The 20,367-nt window shown below is 42.4% G+C and overlaps 1 protein-coding gene across 8 annotated transcripts; it reads right to left on the reverse strand.

Annotated features, from left to right (window-relative positions):
* Window positions 1-479: 479 nt before the first annotated feature.
* Window positions 480-15,384, reverse strand: cd99 (CD99 molecule). Of its 8 annotated transcripts, XM_076879758.1 has the most exons (14): window positions 15,056-15,380; window positions 10,669-10,701; window positions 10,527-10,586; window positions 10,028-10,060; window positions 9,771-9,818; window positions 9,568-9,606; window positions 9,131-9,184; window positions 8,615-8,692; window positions 6,692-6,712; window positions 6,412-6,432; window positions 6,024-6,044; window positions 3,627-3,737; window positions 3,476-3,529; window positions 480-2,132 (listed from the first exon to the last, which is right to left on the reverse strand). In XM_076879758.1, the coding sequence occupies exons 1-14, from the start codon at window positions 15,114-15,116 to the stop codon at window positions 2,104-2,106; spliced, it is 663 nt and encodes a 220-aa protein (XP_076735873.1). In that variant the 5' UTR covers window positions 15,117-15,380; the 3' UTR covers window positions 480-2,103. The 8 variants fall into 8 exon arrangements, with proteins under 8 accessions (XP_076735873.1, XP_076735875.1, XP_012778171.1 ...); XM_076879760.1 differs by lacking the exon at window positions 6,692-6,712 and having other exon boundaries at window positions 15,056-15,382; XM_012922717.4 differs by lacking the exon at window positions 6,412-6,432 and having other exon boundaries at window positions 15,056-15,381.
* Window positions 15,385-20,367: the final 4,983 nt, after the last annotated feature.

The following is a 20,367-nucleotide window of genomic DNA, read 5'->3' on the forward strand; positions in this document are numbered from 1 at the left end:
ACTTTCAAGATTAGGCTTCAAACTTTCCTTTTTGCTAAAGCATATAGTTAGGGCTGGACCAGGTCACCCTGAATCCTCCCTTAGTTATGCTGCAACAGGTGTAGGCTGCCGGGGATTCCCATGATGCACTGGGTGTTTCTGCTTCACTCACTATGTGTTGATAGACCTCTCTGCACTGAATCGTTCGTTTTTATTGGTTCTGCCGGAGGTTTCTTCCCGTTGAAAGGGAGTCTTCTTTCCCACTGTCACCAAAGCGCTCAAAGGGGATCTTCTCTGTATTATTCTACAGTCTTTACCTGAATATGTGTATTCTCATAAAAACTAGAGAAGCATTTAGATATGAAACAAGTCCAACAGCTTTGCCTTTGCACTCCAACAAAAGGATTTAAAATGAAGCATAAAAATGGGAGCAGACTTTCAGCTGCTCAGGTACGTTTGTGTGGACTTGGTGCAGGTTAAACACAACGAGGGTTCCAAAATACAAACACAGATCATTTTATTTGAAACATTAGCGTACATTAAATCCACTCACAAATGCAACATTTCTCTCATCTAAGTCAGATGTAAACAACTAAATAACCTGGATCACATCTCGGTTTGTAAACCCAGACAAATTAGTAACAGACTAACAAAGCTCAAAGCATCTGTACACACCAGCTCCCCAACTATCTACATCTCACAGGGATGCAAACTATTTCAATATTTTAGCATCGTAAGAGTTCACATCACATTACAGTCTGAGTGTCTGCTGATGAGCCCTCAGACTGTAATGTGAAGCTCATTTATGACCAATGTCCCAGTGTGAGTCTGTGGGACAGCACACAACGTGTCACACTGAAACAAACACCTGATGAGCATAAATGCGTCGGCCCAGTGGTCTGTGGCTGCTGCTCGTCTGAGGCACTGATTCATTAAACCTTTCACCAACTCTCTGTTTGCTAAACATGAGCCGACACATCTACACATCCCATGTAAATATACCAAACACCTGAATTCAGCTGCTAAATGTTCAAACTTTTAGTGACATCGTATTTAGGACACTGTGTACAATTACTTCTCATCTTTTGGCATAAATCATATGTTGATAAAGAGCTGCTGATTCTGAGCGTTCATCTACAAAGCAGCAGACTGACTGTTAGGACGATAAAAAGGTTTTGGACAGACGGAGGAAAATGAATATTTATAATCAAGCTCAAGATAGCAAGAAACTCATGTTTGTGCTGTATGTTACATTAAGAGCAAAGATCCTAAGAGTTGGCTACAACGAGTGCAATAATAAATGTGCATTTTTTGTGTTTCATGAACAGATGTGCTCACACTGCAACCAACACTACAAACATCTCCATGCGCTCAGCACGGGCTGTGCTTCCTGCTGTCGTTTACCAGCACTGGAAATGTGCGTGGCCTCCTGAAGAATGTGCACTTCCACTAAACGCTTAAATCATGCGACAAACACGGTTCTTTTACTCTAAAATACACATTTTCAGTTGATTTTCATCGGTCACACACTGAGCCTAAACTACAGCTCAACTAATGAAAGCTCACCTTCAGTTTGAAACACCTCCAGGGACCAGGCTGGCTAGCATGAACACACCCTGCTCCAAACGGGGTCACTGCTGTGTTTGGATGTGTTCATTTTGCGCTGCCCAGCAGCTTTTATATCCCTGTTCTCTGCAGAGGTGTGCTGCAGAGGTGTGCGCTACGCTGAATAGTATATGTGTGTATTTAGTAAACTGTAGTAACGAGTGTTTTAAACGGGAACCCTACAGAGGAGACTTACTGTTAAAAATATCACCTGCATGAATATTTGCACCTACTTTAAAATAAATGTGTGTATTACCACAGTGCCAGAGTATTCATCTTTACAGTAGTTACACACAGCCAACAAACACAAATACAATGCTCCTTTCAAATCACCTTTGGGATATTCTGATTTTTGTTAAAGACACAAAGAGAAGATGCACACTCAGATGTTTGCAAATGGACAGTCTTCAAGCTGGGCTACAGTTGTAGTTCTGGTTTAAGTCGATCAGGCTGCAGAAGCACCACCAACAAGGCTGACTGGAAGTTGAATGAAGTCCTCTGGCAGCAGGAGAGACGCGTCTAGTTTGTCTGGAGCAGGTTGCTGAGAACTGAAGTTAGAAAGAGCACAGAGATAAGCCAGTGCCTGTTCACAGTCACCACCAGGGGGCAGGCTGGGCTTAGTTAGTCTTTTTGGTGCTGTTCTGGATGTTGCCAATATCACGCTCCATCGGACCTTCATTTAAGACTTGTTACATATAATCACTGATTATTTCCCCCTAATCATTCTTTAGTATTCGAGCTGCGAACAGCAGACTGATCTGCATTCAAACATTTTAAATATTCACTTTGTGCACTCTGATTTTTCTCCTTCCAGTTCACACTTAACATCACTTTATCATATCAATGAACATCTGTTAGCAAACAAGCTCACTCACTGCTCAGGTCACACATTTCAGAGCGTAACAGTTTTAAAACTGTTGACTGACCAGTCATCGCTCCTGTGTCACAGCTGAGAAAACAAGTAACACTAAAGCTACAGTAACTAGAATCTACTCTGTAATGAGGGGCTGAGAGGTACTCTTTACTGTTACTCTGTGACAGCGTGACAGTCAAGCACCCCAGGCAGGTCTCAGTGATCACCTTGGTGATGGGTGTGGTCTCGTCATGAAGGTTCACTGAACGGTTTGATGAGGTGATGCTGCTGTCCTCAGCAGATCTCAGTCCAGTGAACACTCCTTATTAACTCATTCACTGCCAGGGTTTTTGAGCATTTTTACTCATTTTTGAAGAGCCACAGAAAACTGTGTGTTATGATCATATAAACGCTGAACCTACCAAAATGAAGAACAGACTCTCTTCTTCCATCCAAAAAAAAAAGCTTGTTTCTACCATTTTCCATTCTTTAGTAATCAGCTGTAGAAGAGAGGTGGGTTCCACCAAAAATGCCTGTTTTGACCACAAAAAGGGAGAAAACGAGCTTTTTGTGAAAAATACATTTCAAGCAGTCTGATGTTCACTGACAAGCTGCCCGAGGTTGTATTCTAGCCCCTCCCATTGGAAACGTAATTGACATCTATAAATGGCAGTGAATGAGTTAAGACACCTTTTGTAACTTCGTAGTAAGCAGCCAGCTTGAGCCTGATTCATGGCCGTGTCACAGAGCCCTGACGCTCTGCAGCCTTCTCACAAATAAACTGTGAATTATCACTGGTGTAGAAGTAAAGACAGGAAACAAAGAAAACAGTCTTGTTTCTCCAAAAACCTCACATTTTTCATTCTGTTGAAGCCCTTCGCCCCTGGTGGTGGAGAGAATACGATCGTACACTCCCGTCTTCAACCCAGGTTACAAAAATCAAGATGTGCAGGCCGTCCGAAACAACACCAAAAGTGGCGCATGCGCGGGCAGCTTTGGGGCGTGTCACGCCACCGTGCGTGGACTGTGAGAACTTACCTTGAGGCTCGGAATGAGTGCCTTGGTGTCCTTTACCACTCTCTGGATCTGCACCTGGATCAGAAACACTTATCAGGATGATGTCAGAGTCCTGTTATCTGTAATCAGCAGTAATACTGAACTCATTATTACAGAAACGAGGGATACCGACCTCCCTGCAGCTTGAAGCACAGTTTCTTCTTCTGATAAGCAAAGTAACTGGACGCTGCTCCCACCAGGGCAACGCCTACGGCACTGATGATTCCTGCAATCGGACCACTCCCTTCGAACGGAAAAAGGACACAGACATTACTGGAAGGGACCCACTTTAAATGTATTCAAATTCTATTTTTTAATCGGTATGTCAAATGACTTCGTTTATCAAGATCAGAGTAAAATCACTTTAAAGCAGGAGTGTCCAACTCCAGGCCTCGAGGGCCGGCGCCCTCCAGGTTTAGACGTGTCCTTGATCCAGCACAGCTGATTTAAATGGCTAAATGACCTCCTCAACATGTCTTGTAGTTCTCCAGAGGCTGGGAATGAACTAAACCTGTGAATCAGGTGTGTTGACCCAGGGTGAGATCTGAAACCTGCAGGACACCGGCCCTCGAGGCCTGGAGTTGGGCACCTCTGCTTTAAGAGTGGCAAATGTTTGCAAATACTTGTAACTTGATACCTGCTCAAGTGAGAAATCGAAACAGCGCTCTGTGTTTGTTTGGCTCACAAACATGATCGTTAGAGTTTAAGATTTTAGGAACAATTCAAAAAGCTTGATCCAGACCCAGTCCATGAGCTGTAATGACCACAGTTCACCACACGATGGCGGTACCTGTGGCGTTAATAACTTTCAATGCCACAGTTACTGGCAGCACTGGGAAAATGTGCAGGAAGGCAAATGAAAGGCAGATGCAGCAGCTCCAGTGCAGGGCGTGGCAGCATGAATAATGAAGCTGTTCTTTGAAGCCACACTGAGTCACTGAGCTTTGTCTCATGATGCTGCCGATCACTAAAACAGGGAGTTGCCTGGATATTAAACAACAAGAAAACAAGGCAGGCTGGCAGCTGTGTGCATGACTTACTGCTGGGAAATGTGGAGAATGTCACTCACTGCTCTCCTGTCTCACACAGGACCCCCGAGGGCTTAGCGTGATGTGTCTGTTATGTTATTATGATACTGGGACATAAGTCGAGGTCATTATAAAATCTAAATCCTACAGCACAACAACTCTTGTGGATTTAGGAATCATATTTCAGATACACTGACCGTTTCAAGCTGCTTTTATGATTTTATTATTATGTGTTACACTTTTCTCAAAATAAAATCCAAATCCCTTAAAGACTCGAAGCAAAAACCAAAAGTCCAGTCACACAAAGAGCAGTTCAGAAGCTGAGCTGTGCCAGAGAGAAGAAGCATCATCGGATCACACATCAGAAAGTCTACCCCGGGAAGTTTGCAGCTCTACATGTTGGATGTGTCAGCTGAGGCTTTCAATGCGTGCTATCCTAAGAATGCCGACTGTGGAAGAGATACGCAGGCGTGTCCTGACACAAAGGGATGGCAGTAAAAAACCTGATTTCCAGTAAGCAAACCAGTTGTCATGAACATGGATGAACATGTGATATTTAGCTGCATTCACAGTCAGATGTTCTTTAAAAAACTCTCCCAGTATGAGGTGCTGCTGGTATGTGGTCCCCTCTGACTGTCAAAGTACTACAAAGCACACATTTGTTTGCACAGCAACAAATTACACAGAAAATGAAGTAACATAAAAAAGTATCCCAATGACCACAATCCTGGCACCCAGCAAAACAACATGTCTAACTGCTCATTTTGAGTCCATCAGATATTGAAAACAGCTTTTGTAAACCGCCGCATGACCCAACAGCTCATTGCACAGCTTGTAACAGATCCATGGCCCGCTCTAACAGAGGTGTTAAGATCTGCTTTAAGTTGGACATCCAAACATAGAATTCCTCGGGCATGTTAGCGTTTAACATCTTCAGGATGTGGCCCCACAGAAAGTCTGGATCTGCAACGACACAATCGTAGCAGGGTTTTAACCAGAGGAACCAGACCGGGGGGCCATTAGCAACTTAAACAAAATGCAGCCCATCAAACAGCCAGCACATAATCCAGCTCCTACCCACCAAGGTAATGAGCTTTCAAAACAACTAGTAACAGGAAGTCCATAATGATAAAAACTTATGTAGGAAAGCAGAGGCATTCTGTGGTGCTTCCTCCATGACAGGAAACAGGAAATGACCAACAACAACTCAAGAGCTTCGATTCTGAAGACGAACACACAGGAAGAAGGGCTGCGCGTCTTCAAGGCCGAATAGATAAATGTTGGTCTCATGTGCTGAAACCTTTTTATAGCGACTGCACAACCAAATGATCCACTGTTATTATTACAGCTCATGATTACATCATCACCACATTTAAACAAATTCCACGTGATCATAAAAACAAGAACACTGTTAGTGCTGGAGACTGAGCATGGTCCTCATATGGAGGACACACTGTGCAGGTCTAGCAAAGCATGGACTGAAGATCAAACGTGGGACTCACCTTGAGGCTGGTCAGCGCCACCTGTGAGAACACGGGATTCACATTAATCAACAGTGTTTATTACAGACGTGCTTCATACTGTGACACTGATGTCATGTCATGCTAATGCTAACACGAGGACGAGCGAGCTGCCTTAGTGCAGCTTCGTGCTTCTCGTTTCTTGTTTTTCTGTTTACTGCTGCATTCATGTGGTTCAAAGTGCGTCCTGGTTGTTCTTTATAACCACAGATGAACCAAAAGGCACACGAGTCCTCTAAGACTGTCTGCAGAGCTGCTGCTCTGAGGCAAACCTGTGTGTGTGTGGGTACAGTACAACAGGCCCATCGAGTGCTGCATTTCTGCACTCGTCCAGGCAAAGCATGGACTGAAGATCAAACGTGGGACTCACCTTGAGGCTGGTCAGCGCCACCTGTGAGAACACGGGATTCACATTAATCAACAGTGTTTATTACAGACGTGCTTCATACTGTGACACTGATGTCATGTCATGCTAATGCTAACACGAGGATGATTGTGCTCATTGGCTGATCTTGAGCAAAGTATAAGTATTTTTTGTGGCATGATAACTTAGGACAGCAGTGCACTCCTGCTACTCTTGTTAAATGAAACATGTAGTCATAATATTTGTAAGGTAAAAACGAGACAAGATGAACCAAAATACTGCATACCCTGAGGACCCATGGCACGACCTGGAAGAAAGGGTTAGACGTCAGTCAGAGAGCTGACCTCAGACTCTCAGCACAGCAAATCAACATGACATCACATACCTCAGTCATGACTTGTCTTTCCTGTCTTTGGTCAAAATACAACTAATTATTCTAATGCTGTCACTAAACCAAGACCAAGGGTGTCCATCTCCAGGCCTCCGGTGTCCTGCAGGTTTTCGATGTGTCCTTGATCCAACACAGCTGATTTAAATGACCTCCTCAACATGTCCTGAAGGTCTCCAGAGGCCTGGGAATGAACTGATCATGTGATTCAGGTGATCTCTAAAACCTGCAGGACACCAGCCCTCGAGGCCTGTGTCCTGTTATCTAGGAATTAAAAAACAAAAAGATCTACACTTGTTTTTCTGTATTTTCCTTTTTTCCAATGATAAGAAGAAACAACATTGCAGCAGTTCTGATAAATGATGAGACGTTTTGATCTGTCCTTTGGTAAAAATAGCTTCTAACCATTTAAAGGTCAGCAGAACAGCATCAGCAGCTCAGTACTGATCTACACAGGAGCACCTCAGACTGGTCCTAACGTCTGGTCCTTTCTAGTTCTGGTGACCACTTCAAGTCTAAACAAAAACAACAAAGTGAAAATGCTTTTATGTCCCATCCTCAAACCTCCAAATGTGACCAATAAAAACAGTTCCAAAAGCTCCATCGCAGCTTTTTAACCTTTCACACAGCGGTCACTGCAGCTATTCAAAGGCTGTTTACTTGTACGTCTGTCAGTGTTGATGGTATACTTGCACATAAACCACTGCACTGGACACTGATGTGTCCCTCCAAACCCTATTTGTTATAGTTTATATACATGCTGTTATATTGACATGTTTTTTATCAAAAATATTTGAGCTATTTTATAGTTTTTACACAGCGTATATTATTTATTTGTGTCTACCTAAGTGGATGTAAAAAACTCTTTGAAAAGTACACGTTTAAAAAGAAGAAGTTCAAAAATCTTTTTTTAAGCCTAAAGAAGAATAAAAATACTAAAGAAAAACATCCAGAGTGCGGCTGTCATAATTCATGCATGGAAGGGTTAAACAGATGTGCAGTAAACTCATTAAATAACAAATAAGGGGCCAAAGTGCATTAACCTCAATGATAAAGACGGCCAAAAGAATCTACTGCAATAAAGACTAAAAATAAAAAGATAGTTGCTTCTGTGCATATGAAACTGTCTCTTTTGTCTTTAAGTAATTTTAGTTCCCTCGAGACAACATCAAGGATAAATAATGAAACAGTGTTGGAGAAGAGCCACAGGGCGTCAACATTACCGTGACATTATATCAATGTGTTGTTGTCTTCCAGTGACACATGATACCATTATAGCAGCTGGGCAGAGTCAGCGGTAGTGAAGGGCAACAAAACACAACAACAGAGAGGAAGTACTGCACAAACTCCAAAATGTTTCCTAAATACAAACTGGAACCACTGAATTTTCTGACTCACAAATGGGAAACAAACTGCATAACAGCAGTAACAAAACACTTATCAGCTACAGTGCAGATTTAGACCGTGTTATAGTGCCATCTGTCATTTATATAATCAAAGGTCTACAGCTGCAAACACCAGCAGTATACAGCTGGAAGCACAACGAGTAACATCCTGATGCATTTATCCCAGGGGTGTCCAACTCCTCACCCTGGGTCAACACACCTGAATCAAATCATTCCCAGGCCTCTGGAGACCTTCAAGACATGTTGAGGAGGTCATTTAGTCATTTAAACCAGCTGTGCTGGGTCAAGGTCACATCTAAAACCTGCAGGGCACTGGAGGCCTGGAGCTGGACACCTGTGATTTAGGGTTACACAGAGCCAAGACAGAGACATAAAAAACGATAGAAATAACATCATAAAACAACCGTTATCGTACCTCCTGAGCGGCCTCCATCAGGCTTGTAGTCTCCAGTGCTTACATCAAACAAGTCGGAATCATCAAACTTTCCACCACCTGAAAAAATGATGAACAACCAATTATGCCGTCACATGAGAACACCAACACTTCTGTACTGCTACAGCTGTTTCCACATGTTAACAACATCTGCTGAGACTGAAAATCTGCCACAAAGACACTGCTTGATAATCAGTGAACACAAATGTGGGTTTTCTTGATGAATTCAGTCGTTGTCATATCTTAAAAAGGTAAATTTATTTCCATTCATGGTTGTGACAGGAAAAGCATATGTAAGGTCACGTGATTATATCTGACCAAAACCTCAAAATGCCTCAATTATTATGTTTATTTGCCTTCATGATGTGCACTGAAGAACTGACAGGGAAGCAAAGAGACAGAGCCTCAGGTCAGAGCTGCTAAACTGGAATCTCATCCATAAATCAGTGTCGAACCAACAACCTGCCACTGACAGCAGCTTATGAAACAGAGGCTTACCTCCTCCACCCTTTGGTGGGTTGACAGCAGGTTTGTCAGGTTTAGTGGTAGGTCCTGTAAATACAAATGCATCATGAGAACCAATAATAATATATACGATAAACAGAGCAGATGGATTAAAGTCTATGTGGGCAAAGGCCCACCTGTGAGCACAGCAGCAGTGCTATACGTCCATGCTCTGTGCAGATAGCACCATGTTAGCATTGAGCCACACACAGCAGTCAATCAGCCAGACTCAACATTAATGACTGAGTCCAGACTGAATCTACAGCTGACAGCTCAAAGCAGGCGGGGGAGGGCCAGCCAGCTCGAGCACAGATGAACTCGCTCCACACTCTCTCACCCTTGTTGAGGCGTAAAGGAAACGCTTCCCAGTACTCACCATTGCTACTACTAACAAAACTGGAGTGACTGATGGGAATGATCCATGTCTTTACCTGGATTGACAGCGTCTCCCAGATTGAATCCATTGGAATCTGTGACATAAAAAAGAAAATTCTTCAAACACTGTAAGTGATGATTCATTTACCTTCAAATACACTCACACACAAAACAAACATGTAAAATCCATCTTAGCGTCAATGTCCCTGCATCACAAATGATACAAAAGCACAGGATGTATGAAGGCTGTCAGACCTACCAGAGTCTCCAGGACTTGGTTTCTTGGGTTTTTCCGGCTGTGGCTCGTCTGTGGAAGAAAGATTAATTTAAACAAAACAGTGGTGGACAGTCCAAGCATGGCTAACGAGGAGCTATTTTATGATTTATGCTTAACAGTTTTGCATTTGTAGAAGTAAAAATCAGACATGAGATTAAAAAAGGACAAATATATTACGCAGAACAAATTCTGACACTCAGCAGAAGACAATCAGTAAAATAAGACGTCAGCGTATCTACCTGGTCCAAATGCATCCCAAAGGTCTAGCTCACCTGAAGGAGAAACACATGGAATTAGTCTGTTAACCCGTCCACGTGTGTGGCTTCAAAACAGGAAGCTGTGCAGCATATCAACTGGGACATACGTTTAAATCTATATTTATACCGTTTTATTTCTGCTTTCACAGTCTTACGTTCTTATTATGAAGCAGTTTCTGGGAAATTTAAAGATGGCACGAATGACTGCCAGAGCCACAAAGAAGAGCATGAAAAACATCCAAGTTTGATTCATCGAGTTTGATTTACACAGCTGATGTGTTACAATGGATACACCTGTAATCTCATATATATACATATATATGTATGTCATTCATGTCATTACTGAGCACTGACATATTGTGTTCAGGACAATGGGACAGACTAACACAGATCATCATATGTGTAATATACATCACTGTAAACAAAAGGCCACTGATGGCGTGCTTCAAAGTTCAGTCGTAACACATGAAATACTACAAACCATCCTTATTGGGCTGCTCTGGTGCCTTTGGCTTCTCTTTGGGCTTTTGGGTTGTCGTTTCTAAAGAAACAGAAAGAAACGAGTGAATGAAACCTTTAAAAAAACAATGCTAGGAAAAGTGCCCGATGTGACGGTCACTCACCTATTTCATCCAACCCATCCTCCAGGCTGAGTTCTGTATGAAGAAGACATGAGGAAGAGCATTACAGTTTAATAGTGGAGACTGTTGACTGTAACCACAGGAGGGTAACACTGTCACACTACATCACACTTCACATAAATACCCTTTATATTTATATCTATATATGTTTATATCCAGCTTTGTCAGCATGTCTGATTTCCTCTGAGTCTTTAACTAGCAGACACAAACATGCCCGTGTGGGCCCATGGTGGGAAGCTGTAAGTGACCTGGGTCATGAATGGAAGGCTGGGAGTACTGGGAGTGCTGGGAGTACCAGCAGAGCGAACATGTCCAGAATGGTGACGTCACATTAGATGGTTTCATGCACAGTGTGGACGGTGGCAGGTAGATGTGAGGTTCATGTTTCACAGTGACTGCTGTTTTTATTTCCCGCTGAACGCCATAGTTTTACATTTCTATCATGTTTTCTACGATATCATCACTGAATTATTAAGATGTTTGGTATCGTGTTGTTTATTTGTAGCCTTTGTTTATTAACATATTTTAAATACCTTCACGATCTGTACTTTGTAAAACTAATCTTAAATACCAGTTTCACTAAGTCGAACTTAGAACTGGGAAAACTGGCTGAAATTAACCAATTGAATTTTTTACCTATTCATGTTTTTATTGCAGAATGGAGTCAGAATGTTCCCTGTGCTATTGAAAGCAGCACTGAGTCGTCACAACCCACAGTCCACACTAATCGCATGCCAGATGTGCCGGGCCCACAGCTCACTGTGCCCCTTGCGTGTTGGATACAGTCATACAGTGTATTTGCTGGTTGCTAGGGCAGCTCTGACTGACACATCAAGAAGCTGTAAAAAGCACGAGTCACAACTGAAAGTAGGAGGTGTGAGCCGCACTTTGCCTGAACAAGTGCAGAAATCCAGCACTTGCTGGGCCCGTTGATCTTGTACTGTACGCGCCCACAGACAGGTTTGCCTCAGAGCAGCAGCTCTGCAGACCGTCTTAGAGCAGCGGTCCCCAACCCCCGGGCCTCGGACCGGTACCGGTCCGCGAGAGTTGAGGCTCAGGTCTGAAATGTCTGGTTTTCAGGGTTTTTATCAGTTTTCAGCGTTATTTTGTTATCGTTTTTAGCATTTACGCGGTTTTCCTGGGTCTTTTCACGTGTGTTATGAATAGATTTTCTTTTTTCGGTACCGGTACTAGTTTTATTTTGTTGTATTTATCCGCGACACCTTAAAGGCCAGTCCATGAAAATATTGTCGGGCATAAACCGGTCCGTGGTGCAAAAAAGGTTGGAGACCGCTGTCTTAGAGGACTCGTGTGCCTTTTGGTTCATCTGTGGTTATAAAGCACAACCAGGACGCACTTTGAACCACATGAATGCAGCAGTAAACAGAAAAACAAGAAACGAGAAGCACAAAGCTGCACTAAGGCAGCTCTCTGGCCAGTACTCGAACTAGTTTTTGCATATATTCCTTTTATCTGCTTTGCACTTTTTAAATATAGTTTGTGACCAGATGAGTGCAGCATGACAAATGTTGTACAGCAGCAGGTGATGGACAACAGGAGCTTTCGGATTTTGTTTCATTTTAGTTTCATTCTCTGGTGTCTTCCTACAATTAGTTTATCCATGCTGGGAGTTTGTTGTTTAATTGTTTGGCTTATTATGTAATATATACGCAGCCTATATTTGTAGATCTGTGTGAAGGGAGGTTTCTTCATTTGATTGTTGGGTGTATTATTGTAGGGTCTACCTTACAATATAAAACACCTTGAGGCGACTGTTGTTGTTGTGCTGAATACAAGACAACTGAACATACAACGTTGCCTCTCTTCACAGTTCTGTCGTTAAAGATCTGACACATTTTGGGGTCAAGTTGAGTTTTTCAGTCTATTTTTCTCAGTCTGTTTCAACCTTGGTGGATGTAAGCAACATTTGAGTGGACATGAGCCCACTCTAATCCCCCCCAGAATTCAGTCAACAGCTTTGAAGGTATCGTGCTGACAGACAGACAAAACGCACATATGCAAACAGCACCACAAACCTACGGCCTTTTCTGACTCATGCCAGGACAATATGTATTACATGTAGATTACTGATCAGCTCTTTGTGGCTCTGATTCAGTGTTGCTCATGGTCACATGACCTGTGACAGGTGATGTAAGACGATGGCTCAGAGGTCCATCCTGGGAGTTCTGCAGTTTGGAATGTGTTTTAATTCTTTTCTCCAAATATCAATTTCCCATCAAACATGCGCGTATGGCCCCACGGTGAGCACGCCAGTGTGGGTGTTTCGGCATGTTTCCTGGGTTACAGTTATAATTTAAGATTTATGCAAAGTATCGTGACGAGCTGTGGGTGAAGTAGAAAACCTCAGTTACTACAGTGCGTGCCATCTACTTTAGAAAGCATGCCTGTGGTTTGCCATACCAGCTCTGTTTGAGTTTCATACAGGAAGTATGACAGAGGAAGACGTGCAAATGGCGTGCAAACTTTAAATGTAGCTGACACTCACAAAGGCTGGACTGATATCTGTCAGCTAGCTTAGTAACGCCCCCAAACAGGATGCAGAAAGGACACCAAACCTAGATAAGTGGCAGAAAATGAATGGATGTATTTTTGTCCCCATGACGTTTTCCCGTGGAAAAAGTTTATACCTTGGAGTATAACTATGTTGAACAAATCCTGGATGTGTATAATATGATGTGATATGATATGTGTGTTACTTGTATTTGATTTTTGGAGTTGTTACTGAGCACTTTCTTGTTGTTAGTGTCTTTAATGTCTGTAATTTAGTGTGATGTGTTTATTGTTATTAACCTCTGTCTCTCTTCCACAGCATGTCTTTATCCTGTCTTCCTTCTCTCACCCCAACCAATCACAGCAGATGGCCCCGCCCCTCCCTGAGCCTGGTTCTGCTGGAGGTTTCTTCCTGTTAAAAGGGAGTTTTTCCTTCCCACTGGGTTGGGTTTTTCTCTGTGTTATTGTAGGCTCTACCTTACAATATAAAACACCTGAGGTGACTGTTGTTGTGATTTGGTGCTGCACAAATAAAATTGAATTGAATTATTGTTGTGGTTATTTGTCCGTCTCCAAAACATGAACTGGATTTCCAAGAGGTCAAATAAATGTAATGTAAAGTGAACAGGGACTTGGACACTAGTGTTTGAACCGAGGAGAAGATCAGCTTGGTTGATTTGGATCTTCTCACATTAGTCCAAACAGATATCCAGCCACGTCAGGCCCACTCACACTCACAATCTTTTCTACAGGCACCCCAACCTTCATTTGTAAATGAATGAAAATAAAACTGTTTGCTTGATCCTGACGAGCAGCATCTTTTCGCTCTAAACTCGTACCAGTCGTGTGACAAATTGCTTCCACTTCTGGAATTTGGTGTATTCCCAAAAAGGAAATAATCCTGGAAACCTCAGAGGAACCAGCTATCATGTGTTTGACCCAAAGAACAAAAAGACCAGAGGACCACACTAAGGACACTGTAACAAACATGTAATAAACATTTTTCAACATTATATGAAATGTAGTGTTAATGTAATTATTCCAAAAAACATCTCGAGTATGGAATATGTTGCAAATGATATGAGCTTCAAGCCTAAACTCTTTAATGACATCATTGCGCTCTGGGAGGAACATCCTTCAATCAATAACTCGAACATTTCGGCGGCTACTGTGTAGCGTCTGTAACTGATACATGTTTTCTAATAAACGGGTTATGAGTTTGTTTAGCGAAAGAAACGTCCGCTTTATTTGAAAAAGCACACAAAAACCCCACACAGGAAGCCCAGATCTCCCAGTTTTACACTGGGAATTGAACGCAGCCTATATCTGTAGATCTGTGCGAAGCTGGCAACATTAAATTTGCTTCAAAACCCCACGTGGGCATGACGTGATCAGCGATTGGCGCACACGCATTAAAGTTTTGAGTGACGTGTTACGCGCAGTTTCAGACGTTTGTGCGCACAGGAGGGTTGTTAACAGAGACAATGTTCGGATTCGTGAGCTGAACTAAATAAATTGTGAATAAAGGATGAGTATCCCGGTTTGGATCGAGGCAAACAGTTCAGCGTGTGCTCAGGTTGCAGGTTTTTGTGTGCATTGAACCACAGTCCTCAAAAGTTACACGTTATTACAAACATTTGTCTTATTTTACGCGTGTGGATCATATCGTCCGCATGTGCAAAGAGCAGACGTTATTACTACGAAATAATACCCAGCTTTTCAAAGAAGTGCTTCTTTGTTTATTTGCTTGTTTGTTTGTTTTTGGCAAGTGGCCAAACAACTTTTTAATTCGCTATACTCGTCTCGCGTGACCTTAAAAAGCAGTTACACACAATAATAATGGCAGCTGTGCTTTTACCTTGTGTTAATGTTCCAGTAACCAGGAAAAGCAGCACCGCAATCCTCAAACAAAGCTTCATGTTGGCTCTTCTTTAGCCGTGTGCGCGGGTCGGCGGCGGGTATTTGTGGACTCAGAAACACTCCGCTGGTGTCTTCTTACACTTCATGAGTCAACTTTGCCTGTGAAGCACAGACTGGGTGTGGCAGCCTCTGAGAGGGCGTTGTGCGTGAGACGCAGGGAAAGATACAAGAACAGCAAACGGAGCCTAAAATCTTTCAGTGATTTCCCCAAAATTTACATCAGCCGATATAAATATTGCAGTTCGTATGTTTGCTGCTGATTATGTACTTCAGTTACGCCTGTAGCTATATAAGACTGAGCTTTTTTAAGGCAGGTGGGAGGTCTTTCATGGGATGACTCATATTTTCTGGCTTGGTTGTAGCCCAAGGGCTCAGGCTCCTAACCAGCTTATACAACAAGAACCAGCAACAGTTTCTGAAACGTGTGTGCCGCCTAGTGTGTGTCCGCCTCTGTCATTTTACACCCTTTCTCCACATTGTTCATCCATTTTTGTTCCAGTTTAACTTTTACAAGTAATCTGATTTTTGGCTATGATTACTATGACATGCAACAGTTCAGGGGTGTATGCCCATGCCTGTGTGATTACAGAGAACTATAAACAGTAAGAGCTGATCTAGATTTGCAACATAAACACACCTGGGATGCCTTCTGCTTATCAGATCCCTGTAAATGATCACAAGAGTTTCAGAAAACTCAACTTCTGACCTTGAGGTCACTGAGATTCAAACTCATTCAAGATTTGGCCTCATCAGTGACAACGATGAGGCCGCCTACAGGGAGGAGGTGGATCGTCTGGCTGAGTGGTGCGACACAAACAACCTGCTGCTTAACACCGAGAAGACCAAGGAGCTCATCGTGGACTACAGGAGGAATGCTGACCCACATCCACCCATCCACATTAAGGGGACGGCTGTGGAGCGTGTGAGCAGCTTCAAGTTCCTGGGAGTCCACATCTCCGAGGATCTCACCTGGACGACCAACTGCTCCAAGCTGGTCAAGAAGGCTCACCAGCGCCTCTTCTTCTTGAGGACTCTGAGGAAGAACCACCTGTCCTCAGACATCCTGGTGAACTTCTATCGCTGCACCATCGAGAGCATCCTGACCAACTGTATAACAGTCTGGTACGGGAACTGCTCTGCCTCGGACCGGAAGGCGTTGCAGAGGGTCGTGAAAACTGCCCAGCGCATCGCCGGAGCACCACTTCCTGCCATAAAAGACATCTACAGGAAGCGGTGTCTGAAAAGGGCTGGGAAAATCATCAAAGACCCCAGTCACCCATCACATGGACTCTTCACCCTCCTGCCCTCTGGGAGGCGCCACAGGAGCCTCCGGACTAAGACCACCAGGTACCGGAACAGCTTCTTCCCCACAGCTGTCAGACTCCTGAACTCTGCCTCCTGACATCTGACCCACGTTAAACTCATGGACTGAACATACACACACCCACAATGGACAACTGTACCCTCAAACACACAATAATAACATGGAGTGAACCACCACTCACAACCACTAGCACTTTATATAGCCTCTGTAGAAACTATCTACACCCTCACTTATCTTAACTGCACTACTGTATAGCTCTGTGTAAATAATCATTCTGTACATTCGATAATCTTTAATCCTACAACTGTTTACAACTTGCATAGTTCCCATTTCTGTATAGCTGTATATCCCAGATTCTGTAAAGTTATTTATTTCATATTCTGTATAGTTTTTCATATTTATATCCTGTTCATATCCTGTACATAGCTTGTACTCACTACAGCCTGTACATACTTATAGTTATAGAATATTCACAACATACTTCATACTGTGTACATTATAACATACCATAATAGACCCATTTCTGTAATATACTTACATTTCGTTGCCCTGTACCTGTGCATGTGCAATGACAATAAAGTTGAATTCTATTCTATTCTATTTTTAGTAGACACATTTGAAACTCCCATGTCACTGCTTTCTCCATGTATCACATTCACAAACTAGTATTTCAGCCTTGCCTGCCCACCTGGCAGCATGACATACCCCATCAGCCTGTTAAAGTTATGTCAGTCTCAAAGCCATTTCATTTGCACCATAGAGAGGAACAGCAATCAGCACGTTTCTTATCTCTCATAATAAACAGACATTTAACCAGTTGGTGTAGCATGAAAGAACTTCTTTACACAAGTATGGCAGCTAATACATGTGTCACTGAACACATTAGAAATATAGACGCCTATGGATTTAAACGTCAATACGTAAATAGAAATTGTCGGTTAAACACTTGTTTAAACCACATCTAAAGCATGGCTGGACCGAACCAGGTATGAAAGACAAGTCATGCTAAACAGACACTAGTAAAGCTGGCTGTAGGCAGTCACCAGTGACAGTTAATGTAATGAATTCATGTTATTACTGGTTTACCAAAGTCTCTGTGTTTTTACAGTGGAAAATGCTGCTTCAACCAAGTGAGTGTGTGAGGAAGAACATCTTTTAAGTGCTCTGCATGCTGTTTACTATTTTACAAAATGAAAAGATTGCCATGTCATTAAAACAGTGCATTGCTAGCTCCAAGCTAACCCTTTCATGGGTAACGTTGAGCTAGTATCGAGGCTTTCACTTGACAGGATACATGTTAGAGTGAATCTCTAAATTCTACTGCATCATTGTTGCATTTCCTTCTTAACGTATCGAGGACAGTTATTTGTTTAGTGGATTTTTATCCATGTGAAACAATAAAAGACAGATCTACATCATTTGGTCACAAAACACATCTGTACACATGTAGCATCATGTAAATATCTGCACAAAACTTCTAATTAAGGCACCTCCCTGCTTTTCCTTCAGTACCAATTGAAAACAAAAGCTCACATGTAATGTCCCCATTAATTTTAGAGGTTTTTAAACAGACATTGGATCTATACGTAGCTGCTGAAGTTCTCTTTTCATGTGGGGAAACATCCTTCCAAAACAAATTGATGTCTTAAGGTTGCATGAACCTCCTAAACAGTTTAGTGCAGGCTCCACTGGTTAGTTTGCATTTTGAAGCTGAATTGCTACAGAGCAGTTGTGACATTCATGGTCAAAGTTGGGTTACATCAATAGTAGCAGACATCAAGTTAAAGTTTTGCTGATTAGATTAACTCAGTGATTTCCACATGTCTAGCAGTCGTGATGACTCATTTATGTATTGCTGAATGCTGTGTGGCAAAATCCAGAAAGAATATCAGCACAGGTCAGCTGATCACAGGCACTTGTCTCCATGCTTCATTACTGATCTTAGGGTTCCCATACTAATCTTTGCCAGGCTGGTCAGCTTGGCAAAGCTGAACTGGTGATAATAGCCAGCCAGCCCCAAGAACCACCTCACCTCTTCTTTGGTGTTGGTTTACACCACAACATTATTGTTTTCAATTGTGCTTCAAACACAATGAGAAATAACACAAGGAAAAGGTAATGATCATGCTTTAATTTTGTACTGAGGCTTTTATGCATGCAGGTGCAATAAAGAGAAGAGATGGTATCAAAAACATGCATTCAGTAATTACAAAACATTTCGGTTCATAGAAGTGGTAAGAGAGGTGGTGGGACTGCATCTTTAAGCAAGTACTGTAAATCCAAGACGAGCTAGCTACCAAAGAACTGTCCACTTCTGTCCACTCACTGGTTTCTCCGTTTACGTGAAAAGGGAAAGACCATCTCTGAGTTGAGGAGGGGGGCCTAAGGGTACATCTGACCCCATCTTACAATGCTGTGATTGCAGCCATTCCCCAACTCTCTGTGAATGGGACTCATGGTTATTGATCAGTGGGCTTTGATCACTGATCAAGGACTCATTCCACTTATTGCAAAGAGTCAAACAGGAAGTGGCAGATTCCAAGCCTTTTTATAGGAGTGCAAATTTGGAGCTTACCAGTTATGGAAGAAAGAGGGAAAAAACAACAAAGTTTATCAGAGTTTTTTTTTTAATTGTCTCTTGAATCGTGTTAACAAAATTGTGTATTGGTGTTTTTGTGTAAAAGCCTCAGAAGGGGTAAATAGATGCTAGTGTGCAAAAGTATTTGATATGTAACTTAACTAATAACTGCTTGCATATGTGACGACCCTTTTGGCTTATGTGTGTCTTGTTTGCAGGTGTTGGAGAGGCGGAGTTTGCGTTTACAATCAGTGACACTGGCAACACCTGGGCCAGTGAGCCAAGGCTCCATAAAAAGCCTTAAATAGCTGTGTTGGGCTCATTTTTTTTCGGGGAAAGCCAAACCAAATGCCACCAGGCGTTTGGTTTGGCTTTTTACACCATTACATGCGCCATTTTCCCACCCATGCACTCCCTCACTCTGCTGATGGTACTGACTACACACACCACAGTTTGTGTTTTTTGACAGTAGGTTTTCTTCTGTTTTATTTATTAATAAATAAATAAAGTAGTCTGGAAACCTTCCTAATCATGTCTGGGTTTTTTGTCATGGCCGTGCGGCCCGGTTTGTGACACACAGTTTTTTTCTGGGGAGGAGCTTAAGCTTTATACACCTGGGTTGATGCAGGTGAGGGATTGTTCAAGGTGACCCTGTAAGAAGAATGGCCGTCGACCAAGCCTTTGGTTTTTGTTTCAGTTGTTCTTAGGTCCTTTTGAACAGCTTTCAGTAGTGATGGCCAAATTAAGTTTTTCTCGAGCATTGAAGCTTGTATTGAAAAAGGTTCAATACTCTACTTTTAACACAGTCTCTTTGGTGACATCTGCTGGGCAAAAATATGAAAAGCAGCTTGAATTAAACTGCTTCATGATGATTTGACAGCTTCAGTTTAAGATCATGTAATTGTGTGATACCGGGCCATTGTTGTGGTGTCTGTTTGATTAAAAAATCATTTTAATGCATAAACCTTTTTTGTTTAAACATGTGCCATGCTGTGGTCTCCTTTGACTTCTTGACATTTGTAAAAATAACAGACTAAAAAAACCTTTTATATATAACAACGTGCACACTCTCATAGTAGGTTGGGAGTGTGCTTGTGTGGTGAGGTCTCTGCTTCCTCTTGCTTTTGTAATTAACCAGTGGACAGGTACATTGAGATATATTATAACGTATGTCTATAGTGTATTTATGTACGTTTTGGACCTGGGGGCAGAATTGTTTATGAACTAGTAAAATAAAAACATAACATTTAATTTTTTATCAGGAATAGGCAGAGCATCCTCTCTCCCTTCCGACTCCATGATGAATATGAGGCACTGTCATGGTCTGGCAGTCCTCGCCGGTCGACCT

The sequence above is a fragment of the Maylandia zebra genome, linkage group LG23, assembly GCF_041146795.1.
Source record: "Maylandia zebra isolate NMK-2024a linkage group LG23, Mzebra_GT3a, whole genome shotgun sequence".
Taxonomy (NCBI): domain Eukaryota; kingdom Metazoa; phylum Chordata; class Actinopteri; order Cichliformes; family Cichlidae; genus Maylandia; species Maylandia zebra.

What these genes read in the sequence shown, in the direction of transcription:
- cd99 (XM_076879758.1), bottom strand. Translation starts at nt 15,116, where the DNA reads ATGAAGCTTTGTTTGAGGATTGCGGTGCTGCTTTTCCTGGTTACTGGA. An exon ending in ACCAAGTCCTGGAGACTCTG is followed by an intron (nt 9,607 to 9,770) that starts GTAGGTCTGACA and finishes TTTATGTCACAG; the next exon opens with ATTCCAATGGATTCAATCTG. An exon ending in TCGTGCCATGGGTCCTCAGG is followed by an intron (nt 6,433 to 6,691) that starts GTATGCAGTATT and finishes GTGTTCTCACAG; the next exon opens with GTGGCGCTGACCAGCCTCAA.